The sequence below is a fragment of the Struthio camelus genome, chromosome 1, assembly GCF_040807025.1.
Source record: "Struthio camelus isolate bStrCam1 chromosome 1, bStrCam1.hap1, whole genome shotgun sequence".
Taxonomy (NCBI): Eukaryota; Metazoa; Chordata; class Aves; order Struthioniformes; family Struthionidae; genus Struthio; species Struthio camelus.
The window spans coordinates 125,110,161-125,122,207 of NC_090942.1; the positions used below are offsets into that span (position 1 = coordinate 125,110,161).

The 12,047-nt window shown below is 43.5% G+C and overlaps 1 protein-coding gene across 6 annotated transcripts in view; it reads left to right on the top strand.

The window, feature by feature from the left end:
* The window catches only part of PDE9A (phosphodiesterase 9A), a 52,289-nt gene extending 41,303 nt beyond the window's left edge, over positions 1–10,986 (top strand). For 3 of the 6 annotated variants that reach the window (XM_009679514.2, XM_009679515.2, XM_068914965.1), the window contains 8 exons: positions 1,946–2,050; positions 3,200–3,282; positions 4,122–4,278; positions 5,451–5,564; positions 6,260–6,364; positions 7,921–8,049; positions 8,238–8,333; positions 10,039–10,986. In XM_009679514.2, coding sequence (XP_009677809.2) covers positions 1,946–2,050; positions 3,200–3,282; positions 4,122–4,278; positions 5,451–5,564; positions 6,260–6,364; positions 7,921–8,049; positions 8,238–8,333; positions 10,039–10,089 — 840 coding nt within the window. In that variant the 3' untranslated portion in view covers positions 10,090–10,986. Of the gene's footprint in view, positions 1–1,945; positions 2,051–3,199; positions 3,283–4,121; positions 4,279–5,450; positions 5,565–6,259; positions 6,365–7,920; positions 8,050–8,237; positions 8,334–9,001; positions 9,359–10,038 lie in introns of those variants that run through there. The other 3 variants (XM_068914976.1, XM_068914958.1, XM_068914970.1) reach the window with 1 other exon arrangement.
* The last annotated feature ends 1,061 nt before the right edge of the window (positions 10,987–12,047 follow it).

Genomic DNA, 12,047 nt, shown 5'->3' on the forward strand with positions numbered 1-12,047 from the left:
CCTCCTCCTGTCTCACAGCCTGCAAATATGGGAAACAAGGTGATATGTCAACAAGCATCAACATACCACCCACAAGCTTACAGCAGGCGGCTTCCTGTTAGCTTGTTTCTCCAAGTCGTTTGTTACCGCTAGCGTTTAAAAGCCTCATTCTGAACAACGAGGGGAGTTTCCTATATGTTTTATATAAAGCTTAGGCATGGTGAGAATTCCTTTCTCAAACACTAGCTTCACAGAAAGAAAGGTGATTAAAAAAAGCCCCAAGGAGTCTGCCTCAAGGTGTGATACTTCCCCGGGCGGAGCATGGGCATCAGTTTGAACTTCAGTGGGTGAGAAAAAGCTGTCTCCTGCGTATACTTTCTTTCTTGCTCTCCCATCCACTGGCTACAGAAATATTGCAGAAAGCAGAGGAAAGGATGACTAATGCAGTCCAGTCACTCCAGCCTTTCAGCGCTGTGAGTCAATGTTGCCCCGGGATGCTCTGAGCTCCACTGCTCATATACATTACAGGGGATATACACATTACACCCATGCAGTGTTGTGCAGTGCTTGTGGCATGATGAGCGATGTGTCTGTGTGGAGGCTGGGAGATACCGCCCACCATCCGTGAGCCCGGCTGTCAACCAATAGTTACTGATTTTAAAGTAAATTTTAAAGTCTTTGCAGCAGAAGAATCTGGACAGCTTTTGCAACGAAGCCCAAATATTTAATGAGCAGTGAAAGCCCACAGTAAAGCCCACATCTTCATTCAGAGCTTTGAATGCCTAGGCTTCCTAGAACTCCTGTGCCTGGTTAAGGGGTTTCATCCCAAAGGGTCCTGAGGATTCTCTCAGTAAACTCGCCCTTTAGCTAGAGAAGGGGACAAGAATGCCATCAGTGTCGTTAATTCAAATTCAGTAGTTGAAGCATGTGGGTAAGGGCTCTTTGGGGTCCAGGTCACTGAGCCTTCAGCAGGTGGGGTCCAGCAGTGCTGCTGATGTGCAGGAAAAGATACCGAAGGCCGTCTAGTACATTAAAAGAGTAATTAACTGTGGCGTGTTTTAATGCAGCTGTGGCAGCTTCAGCCAGCTGGCATAGTTAACAGTAGCAAGGACACACCAAAACTGCTCTAGCTTGCATTTGTAATGAGAGCATACAGCCAGGGCCTGTGGAGAGTTAAAATGCACAAAAGCTAGTCGCGTGTTTCTGCGTGGCTAAATCTTGCCCATGCTGCCTAGGGTAGAAAATCTGCACAGGTATGCTAGTGCATGTGTATTCACATCTTCACTCTGCCAAGAGACACATCCCGAAACGCCACCTCTGAGTATTTGCAAATGAGATAACAACTACATTTCAGCTTTGAAGATTTCAAAGCTGCAATTTGCATTCATTGAGCGAGGGGAATTAGGATGTACTTTGTGTTCTTTACATGCCCCAAAGTGGCTGTTTAACACTGCACAGTTTGAAATACAAATTCGGGATAGGAGTACGGAGTCCTATCTTAAGGCTGAGATGCATTTGCAGCTGCACTGGGATGCTTACCCATGGCTAGCTGGTACTAGAGGGAAGCTGCTGCAAGCATTACTTGTCTCAGAGTTTACTGATTCCAAAAGTGCTCAGAACTGTAAAACTAAGAAAAAACCAGTAGGCTGTCACGGGCTTCACACGAGTAGCCCTCTTGTGGCTGGGAAATAAGTTCCTTCTAGAGCAGTTTGGGGACACGACTGCAAAGTTAAGGTGCTGACAAATTCTTGAAAGGCAGTTATTTCTAGTCCTCTCCCAGAAAGACAGAAAGGGTGTCAGAGAGCCTTGTGCTGCAACTTCGTCTTAGCAGAGAAAAATATTGGACTCCATAGGACTCCTGTAAGTACATACAGCGCTTCCAAGGAGACTGGGAAGTAAATGTATTCACATTTTTATAAAAAAAGAGCTCTCCTATTTCTGACTGCTTCTTTCTGTCTTTTTGCAGCTATGTATTCACGACAATTACAGAAACAACCCCTTCCATAACTTCCGGCACTGCTTCTGCGTGACCCAGATGATGTACAGCATGATCTCACTCTGCAATCTCCAGGTATGTCCCCCCATCCAGATATTAGCGCTCCATTTCCCTCATGGGGCTCATTCACTGAGTGCCACGAAACCTGTGCTATCTTGCTTGCGAAACAGGCCATCGACTTCTTTGTAATTGATGAGCCTTGAGGTAGCTTCCCTTGTTCGGTCCCTGCAGAGAGAAGAGAAGGTGTTGGGCAAGTTTTTGGTTTTCTGACGCTGGCTGCCTGCTCAACCACCCTGTCTCAGACCCCAGACACCTCCAGGGCTTTCTGAGGCTGCTGTCGAGCTACCTTCATCTCCAGCGTATACTCAGTTTGTACACAGAAGCCCTTTTTGCGCTTTGATAGCGTGAAACATTTGCAAATTGGATCCAAAGCCTACTGAATTATAGTCTGTGGATGTGAGCTTTGTCCACGACACAAAATATTTCCACAGAGGTTTTTTCCAAAACTGTGCTTGCCCTTGGGTCAGCTAGTGCAAATAATGCATTGCATGCACCAAATGCAAGATTCATATTTGACCTGTACATGCTCCTGAACTACAGGCATCGTTTCTTTTCATTGACTTGAAAATCTGTGTTTACATATTCATTTCATTTCTGTACAAAATAATTTTATTCAGTCAAAAATCCTCCTTTTTTCCATAGTTAAGCATCTCTTAGTTTCTGGCCTAGGTTTATTTCCTTGCCAGCAGGAGTATGAGGAAAAACTTTTTTGCATGGAAGTTCACCCTATTCAGAAGCTGTGGAAATGTTACATTTAATTTTTATCACTCTTTTTATAAATTTAGTTAATACAGAATGTAATGACAGCTAAGTTATCTTCCAGTCCTAACTAAAGTAATCAAGGCACTCAAATGACTTGTAAGAGACTGTACTAATATCTCTGTGCTTTCACACGATTTCTGCAGTAACAGCAAGTTTGAAGCAAATTGCCTCCTCTGAGCTGCTGTTATTTAATGCAACAAAGGCAAACCTCAGTAATTTTTGCTGGAAAGGAAGGCAGAAATCTCTTTCTTGGCTGAAGTAAATTGAACTATGGAAACATATTTCATTTTGCTCAGATTTGCATCTCCCTGAAATGTAAATGTGGGCTTTTCTCTTCTTTTCATTTATGGGGACAGAGGAAGTAGAATTTGCAAGACTATATTAATGGCTTGTAATTTACAGGATAAATTTTCCCAAATTGATATCTTGATTCTCATGACTGCAGCAGTATGCCATGACCTGGATCACCCTGGTTATAACAATACGTAAGTCCATCTCTTGCTTTCTCTTTCCTAAAATGTATTGGGAAGGTAACAATAGCTGGCATTTTTGTGGATCAGGTTTTCCTCTTCACAGCTTGAGCTGACCACAGCCTTCCCCCAAGGCCCGACTGTTCACTCACACATGGGCCAAGGCAGAGCTTCATGCAGAAAACTCAGGTCCAGGTTGGGGTTGCCAGCTGCCCTCAGCTCTGTCAGGAAAATGCCCTACCCCGACGCTTCCCTCTCTACTCCTGAGAGAAAAAAATCGTAAATGTGTTACAGCTGAGAGGGCATAGATGACTGAATGACTGAAATGTAATAATAATAATAAAATACAAAGGGTGATTTGACTTAAATACTATTTCACAGTTATAGATTACACAGTCTATATTATTCTATTTACTATCATGTGAGGAGATTAGAAGTGGTACTCATGGTCACTTTTGCTTTTGTCTATGTATATGTGAAAGAGAGAGGGAGGGAGAGAGGATATGATTTATTTTTAGTCATTCACTAAATAAGGGCAGAAGCCAGCTCTGATTGAGAATCCATCTGTTAGCATTCGTGGGAGCCGAATGAAACCCAAACTATTCCTTCTGTGTTTTTTGTATGTCATTTCAAGCTACAGAGACTTGGTGAAATAAAATAGCCTACAGTGGAAGAATGCCTGAAGTGATATTAAAATAATATCCATCTTCTCTAAAAGTCTGATTTAGTATTAACAATCAAAAAAATGCAGTTAATTGAATAAGTGTTCAAAAGAATGTAAATAAAAGTAAGCAGCATGTTTTAGAGCAGCTGGTGTGTATCTGTAGGGTTCTCATTGTTTCTCTTCACATCAGCTATCAGATAAACGCACGAACAGAGCTTGCAGTACGCTACAATGACATCTCCCCACTGGAGAACCATCACTGTGCCGTGGCTTTCCAGATCATTTCACAGCCAGAATGCAACATTTTCTCCAATGTCGACCAGGACCAGTTCAAACAGATAAGACAGGTATGAATGCTGGTCCCATTTGTGTCATACAAACTCTGCTTGAAGCTGTAGTATGCACAGACCTCCCTGCTGTACAGTGCAAGTGAATCGTTCTCCCTAAAGGATAGAACTGAAAAAAACCCTCACACTGGAAGTATCCAAGAGGGATTCTTGGATTATTTCCACCACAGCACTCCCTGGAATGTCTTACTGAGAAATAATGAGCACATCCTGACTATTAAAGCCTGTGACATTTTTTGTGTAGATATTTACATTATGGAAGGAGCCAATTAGCCCTGGCTGGGAAAGGATTAAGCACTCACGGCAGAAATTTATGCTTTAAGAGAACATTGTATTAATTTTAAGAGAGGCTTTGAAATGGGAAAAGATTTACAGCAGCAGAGCACGTTTGCCGTTGGAAGAAGCTCTAGCGGACTGGGAGTCATCAGTTATCTCTGTGGCAGTGAACAATACTATAATTCCCATTATAGCGTTAAGGGCTAATATTTGTTCTTACTTTCTGTGCCGCACCTCCCTTGCACACTAAATGAAAAAGCAGACCGAAAAAAGGGCTCAAATACTGGCCCAACTAGAGTCACTGATTCTGCCAGTGCATGGGAAGCAGGTATGGACCCAAAATGGACAGACCTGCCTGAAAACCTGCAGCTTTAAATTAACCATGTATTTTCCCGTTATAAACTCTGCCTAGCAGAGGGATATAGGGCCCCTACTGCATCGCCTGCGGTTGGATATTTCAAAGGCCGTAATCCAAGGAGGATGAGTACAGAGGACATGCACATCTATTGATCTTTGTCTCTTCTTTGTGCTATTAGAGTCAGCAACAAAACACATATCGCTTTCCAAGGAACCAAGAATAGATCTTAGCAAACAGAGTGTGGCTTTTAACATCCTGTTGTACAACTGTATTTCCACACTCAGCCAATCAGAAAGAAGAAACCTCACTGCCTCCAGAATATAACACCAGTGTTATACATCTAGCCAACCTCTAATACCATGACCTCTTTATAACTCTTTTCTAGTTTACTTGGTGGTTTGAAGTCAGAAAGTTCCCTTTTCAGTGTTACTGATGTAATACGTCTGGGTTTTTTGTGCGTAAGACCTCCACTTTTCTCTGCAACAGGAGAGTTTGTACACAATGTTGAGTTAATGTGTGACCATGTTTTCTTTACTAGGGGATAATTACATTAATCCTGGCTACAGACATGGCAAGACATGCAGAAATACTCAACTCTTTCAAGGAAAAAATGGAAAATTTCGATTACTCTAATGAAGAACACATGGCCTGTGTAAGGAGATTTTGTGGATTATCATTTTTCTGTGCACAGTGTGAAATCTTACAGATAAATGTTCATGTTCATGTATCTTACAGATAAATGTTAAAAATCAAGGTTCAAGATGTATTGTTATAAAAGAATACTTCCTAACACCCTCTGCCCCACCAAAAAGAATTACAAATTTGGAAGCACTTTATAAAAATAAATCATTCTGGCTTAAAAATTCATGGAGTGCCATCAGGAATAAAATATATTTACTCTATCAGGATACAAATTCTTATTGTCCTTTGCTATGCAGAAAGAGTGTCCAATACAAATGCAAGTCTCCTTTGCTTCCTAATCCAATAGTCTTCAAAGTTCATGGAAGCCTTTCCTCTGACTCCATCAAAGCACTCACAAAGAATGTTGTGATCATTCATAGTTAAATCTCTGAAGTTCTTCACATGCTGTATAAGTACACATTCTACTCTAACACATCCCAGAGTTACAGACAGGAAAACTGAGGCGGAGGGTGGATGAGCGGTTTACTCAGGGTCACTGAGAGAGTGGAAAAGTATCCAGATCATTTAAGATCTCTGATTTAATCCTAAGACTGTCCTTTCTGTCTGAAAGCATCCTCTCCCCCTGCATCATAAAGACACAAGTGCTGGATAGGGAAGAAGGCCTGGCAATATGACTGAAGTATTGAAGTATTTATCCTCTTTCAGCTGAAGATGATACTGATAAAATGCTGTGATATCTCCAATGAAGTCCGCCCAATGGAAGTAGCAGAGCCCTGGGTAGACTGCCTACTGGAGGAGTATTTTATGCAGGTAAGAATGAGGGAGAGACTCAGTTGCACGGATTGCTGCTGTTACTGATTCCCACTTCAGTGGGAGCTGTCCTGCAGTCTGACAACCCAGTCCAACTCCAGGATGGAAAGGCTTTTTATATCGAAAGGTACAGAAGGCTGTCAGGCAGAGAAGCTGATCAGAAAGCAACTGGATGTAATTGACTCTAATTTGTAGCTGAAAGACAATAGCAACCTGAAAATCATAATGCTTTCAGACTGAAGCTATTCTCTGTAAAGTGGCTGCCTTGCAAGTTCATTTGACGTATAAATGGTTTTCGAGCCAAAAGGGAAGAGCAGTGGCAAGAGAAAATTGTCAATTAAATGGTAGCAAATATTACATGGGACTAGTTTAGATTGTTTTAACTGCATATGAACATTTGCTTGAAGGAAAAGCAGAAAACTTGCCAAGATGTGCAAAGTCTGATTTTAAGCTCCCTGAACAATTGCTCTTCACTGGATTCCCAGTTGGACACGAAAAAAGGGTCCCTGAAAGAGCAGCCCTCAGCTGTCTCCTGCACACAGGCTGAGGCATGCTTGTATGCTGCCTCAGCCGGCATCACAAGCAGTACGCAGCTGTAGTGGTCTGAGAAGGACAACAGACTGGAACTAAGTAAGTTGTGTGTTTCTTCCACACATTGACAGGGTGCATGCAGAGGAGAGCTTCTGACAAGAGGCAGAGACCTCTAACAGTGTGTCAGAAGCACCTCTAGCTCACTGCACTGCAGTTTTTTGCTTAAAATTGTATTATCTGCTTGCCTTGCTATTTTGGCCATGCAGGTATGATACAAAAGCACTACTATGGGCACACAGACCCAACATAAGGGAGAGAAAGCCTGCAACAGGATGTCTTTTTTGGGTGCACAGTCCATGACCCGCTTACACATGAACCCACAGAGAAATAGTGAGTCATGTGATCAAGCAGGTAATGTGGCAAACTCATTTCAGCCAATGAAGCTGTATTCGTATATTCATATGCCAATGAAAGGACCGGACTGTGCCTTGCACAACTCAGTGTAAAGTCCTGAACGCATATATCCAGCCTTCTCTTTCTGAGTCTGTAGAAATTATGGGTCCCTGGATAAGCTGGCACTAGCTTTAGTCATTATTAAAGAAGGTTTGTACTTTCTGGTTGAATACCCAAGAAGAATCACTCTGTGGAGAATGAAGAAGTTAAGGACCCATTCCTTCTCTTACACAGTGGCAAAGAGCCATTACCACTTTTCTGAATGCTCAGGAATATTTTTCCCCACAAGTGCTATGGGTTTGCAGTGGGAATCAGGTGGCCTCATTGCCCTGAAAGCCCACAGGCGACTGCTTTCGTGTCAGTGCTGTGCAGATCTGCTCAGATGCTTGCTCTGAACAAAGTAGGATACATTAGCCTGAAGGAAGCATATTTCTATTCTATGTTATCTTCAGGTATACCATTGAGATGTATCTACATAATACTGCCCTTTAGTTACTGGTCTACTCAGCACATTACTCTCCTCCTAGGCTTCTAGCTGAGGTTGATATTTGTTCACCATGAATTTGTTCCAGAGCGACCGAGAAAAATCTGAGGGGCTTCCAGTGGCGCCTTTCATGGACCGTGATAAAGTGACCAAACCAACGGCACAGATCGGGTTCCTTAAGTTTGTTCTCATCCCCATGTTTGAAACAGTGACAAAGGTAAGTTATCAAATGTGAGAAGCAGAACTGGGAGCTGCAGAACTTTGCTGTTTCTTGTGATAGGCGCTTTGTTAGCCAGGGAAAGATAAATGCGTGATTCACATCCTTCCTTTCAGTCTGTTTCTAGCACGTATAGGTCAGTGAATATGAAAGGAAAAATTAGTATTCTCTCCCTTTTTTTCATCTAGCTATTCCCAGAAGTGGAGGAGGTGATGCTTCAGCCTCTTTGGGAATCCAGGGACCGCTATGAGGAATTAAAACAGATAGATGATGCTATGAAAGAGGTAAGCTCTAAATGTCTTTTTCATAAGGCAAACTTTATAACTTAATAAGTCAAATGTAACAATTTAATAGTAATAGTTTTACCATTTTAATAGTAGGAATGTTTAAGGCATAATCATAGTCATGAGAAACACATTCATTATACCTAACTGCAAAAAGGAGAGTGTCACAGGATGTACGTGCCCACAGGAATGTTTACTTACGTCTGTTAACTACCGCGGAAGCATGGCCAGGGGAATAGAGCTGACTGGAAGTGAGGGACCTCAATACAAAGCCTGAAGATGACTGTTTGAAGGGAGTACTTTAGAAAGCACCCATCTCAGGAAGGAAATTCCTCGCCCTAGAAGAAGTTAGCCTGGACTAGACTGCACTAAAACGTTCTAGGGGAGGGCAAAATTTACCTCAGTTCAAGGACTGCACCAGAGAGGCATAATTTTCTTTTTGGGGAAGAAACTTCCACTCATGTGCCTCTCATCAAGGATGCGCCTGGAATTTTATGAGGCATCACACTCAGGTACACAGCACTCAGTAAGATTAACCACACAACCAAAGGATTCATTTTATGGCCCAGGCTGAGTGGGAATCTCCATGTATAGGATGCTTCTTGTTTTGATATGCAAGACTTAGGAAAGTTCAGATACACACACACAGCTGCGTTTGCTCTCTCCAGCTATGTCTGTGTTGCCTCAGGAGCCAGACCAGGGCAGAGATGAGACTGGTCCCCGGGAGCTGGGTGCCCATAGCTGCGGTGCAGCAGCAGGCATGTCAGCAGCTGAGCTGTCCCTAGCTCCCGCAGTGCCCTGCAGCCTGCAACACTGGACCAGCAGACAAATCCTAAAACCTCTTCTTAGCTTACTGACTTCTTTACACATCTCTTTGAACGTTTCTTTTCCCGGCTGAGACAGACGACAAAACTTACCCAGAACAGCGTTGCACTCTCTGGGGTTTTTCTGACAAGAACAGTTCTGTCGTGTAGACAGGACCCTATCTGTCACTCTGTCACCAAAATAAATTGGGAAGTGCACTGAAGAACTAGTTGTGGTGTTATTCTTTGATATGTGGGAAATGAAGGTTCGTTTACTTGCTCTCTCACTGGCTGGGTAAGGGGAAGAGTAGTAGCTTTCTGCTATCGCTCCCATTTCTTCCAAAGCATTTTGGAGGGAACGGTCCTCTGCTCAGCAGCAGAAGTACTAAGGCTGATTAATCAAAGAGCACAAGTTTTGAGGGCACTAACTTATAAAGAAGAAGAAAATCTTCTAGGCATTCTTCGGTTTACAACGGGTATGCGGAGCATTCCTCAAAGGAGGGAAAAAGAGCTCAAAGGTGACAGTGAGCCTTTCTGAGACCTCTTCATGCTTCAAGCTGATCTGAAATTTTACTTCTGATTTACAGAAGCTGTCAAAACAGAATTGTTATACAGACTGATGGAGCTTTAATTACAGTGTATGGGTACAAGAGGTCTTGGGAAAATGAGAACTGCCTCAATTCAGAAATACCCTGAAACAAAAGGTGGTAGCTAATAATTCTAGAGTCTAACACAGTGGATAATGAGAAATACCGAGTTCCAGCCTGTGATATACCAAGTTGCTGCCTATTATTTCCCGAGAAATTTAGCGCACACCTTGTGGAGAGATTAGCATTGGACTCACAGCAGTGGGGGCACTGTATGAGTCAGTACTGTTTACTCTGCTTTGCTCTTCATTTCAGCTGCAGAAAAAGAAAAGTGAAAGCTTGACCCCTGGAAGCACTGAAAAGTGAGAAGAAAAAGACTTTGAGTAAAGCATAAGGCCCAAGGTTATTTTATTTTTCAGAAATATTATCTTTGCCAAGTAGACATGGTGGCTATGTCAACAGCCACCTGGGAACCCGTCCTCCGGAGAGGCGGCAGGCATGGGTGCCCAGCTTACCGGCCACCCTCTGCCTGCCAAGGTGCCTGGTCTGTAGCCTGCAGACTGCTTGCACAGGCACCACCGCGGGTGGGCGCCAAGGGATCCCCTCGCTCCAGAGCACCCGCTGCAGCTCCCCGGCAGAACCCCTCTGCAAACATTGTGAAGGTTGCGGCAAGACTCAAACCTTCAGCAGGTTTGCCCTTTTGGTGACCACCAGGAATTAGGCCTGCAGTCTACAAAGACAAAGCGGAGTTTAGCTAAGGAGCCTCTTCTGGAAGATGATCCACTGAAGTCCAAAAACAAAAAAAGTCATTCCGTTCAAGATACTGCATATATGTGTACAGCATTATGCTAATTACAGCACAGCTTAACAGATGCTTATATTCTGACAGGGGTCCTGGCATATATTTTTGTTTGCCTAGTAGGCCCTAATGACACATTTCTCTCTATAGTACTCTGAATTTTATAGTGTTCACAGTACATTCAGAAGCCCAGTATATTGGATGCAAATGTTCTTTTCTACACTAGAAGAAAGCTGAAGAAACCACAGTGGGTTTGCAGGTTTGCTTTGTGGCCTGGCACAGATAGGCATCGCGGGACCCTTCAGCGTGAGCAGAGAAGGAAGCTCAAAGATGAGACTACCATGCAAGCATATTTTTATCCTTGTGGATGCAAAAAGCAATGGCAACAAGAAAAACCTTTGAAGATGTACATTTTTTTTTTACTTTCAAACTGATCTGCTAAATAATATATTCTTCTACAGAAATGGGTGTCACACTTGTTTTCTTTTGATGTTCACATAAAAACTGCCTCTGTTCCCAAAGATGAATGCTCTCATAAGGAATACAAGCTGATGGGTTGTAAAGGAGGGGGGAGGGTCTGGACTTCTTAAGAGGAGAAGTTTTAGAAACATCTTTCTGTGGCATCATTGCACCATAAGAGCAGCACTGAAACGTCTTCGCTTCCACCAATGACTTTGTGAGTGCTGAGAGCCCAAGCCCTGACCAGCGTTGCAGCCATGCAGTCCAGCGGCTAGCCGTGCCATCAGGGATTCCTGCGCGCGGCCTCGCAAGCGGTGAGGCTGAAAGAAATCTCTCTTCCTTGCACCCACGAGAGGTGACCCATGGCCATGCTGCTTGGCCATCCCTGAGCTCAGGAGCTGCCTGCCCATAGCAGAGCAGGCCCCTGCCAGCACAGGGAGCTTGCAGGCTGCCCCCGAGCTTAGCTGGCCATGTTAAGCAATAAGGTTGCTAGGATGGGTGGCAAATATCCCCAAAATGTCACACCAGAGCCTCCAGTGGGATTATGAAGGGGGAACTGAGGGCACAAGTCAACCCTCAGTTTTAAAATCTTCCTTAAGGCAGAGGAATGTGAAATACTGGCAGTGCAGCTTTTGCGGAGTTATGCTTTTAGCCAGGCTTGCTAAGTAGAAGCAAAAGGAAGGAGGGGGGGTCACAATTTCTCTTCTCTTATTTTTTTCTTTTTTGTTGTGCATCTGCTGCAAATATTCCAGCAGAAAAGACAAAAGCTGCACTATTCCTCGTGTTCCCACTGGCGAGCACCCTCACTAATGTCATACCTCTGCCAAGGCCACAGCTACACACACAGTCTTGGCTTCTTTTTCAAAAAGATGGGAGTAGGTGGGTGGCCGATTTTCCCCCTCATGACATAGGTAACACCTTGGGAAACTAGTACCTAGTACTAGTACCTAGGTGACTAGTACCAAGTTCAGCACTGAATAATAAACCCTACCTCCTGCCCTGGAAATTCAGTGAATAATTCTCCCATTGTTTCTGCACATTAGTGCTCAATTTCCCTCCGTTTCTC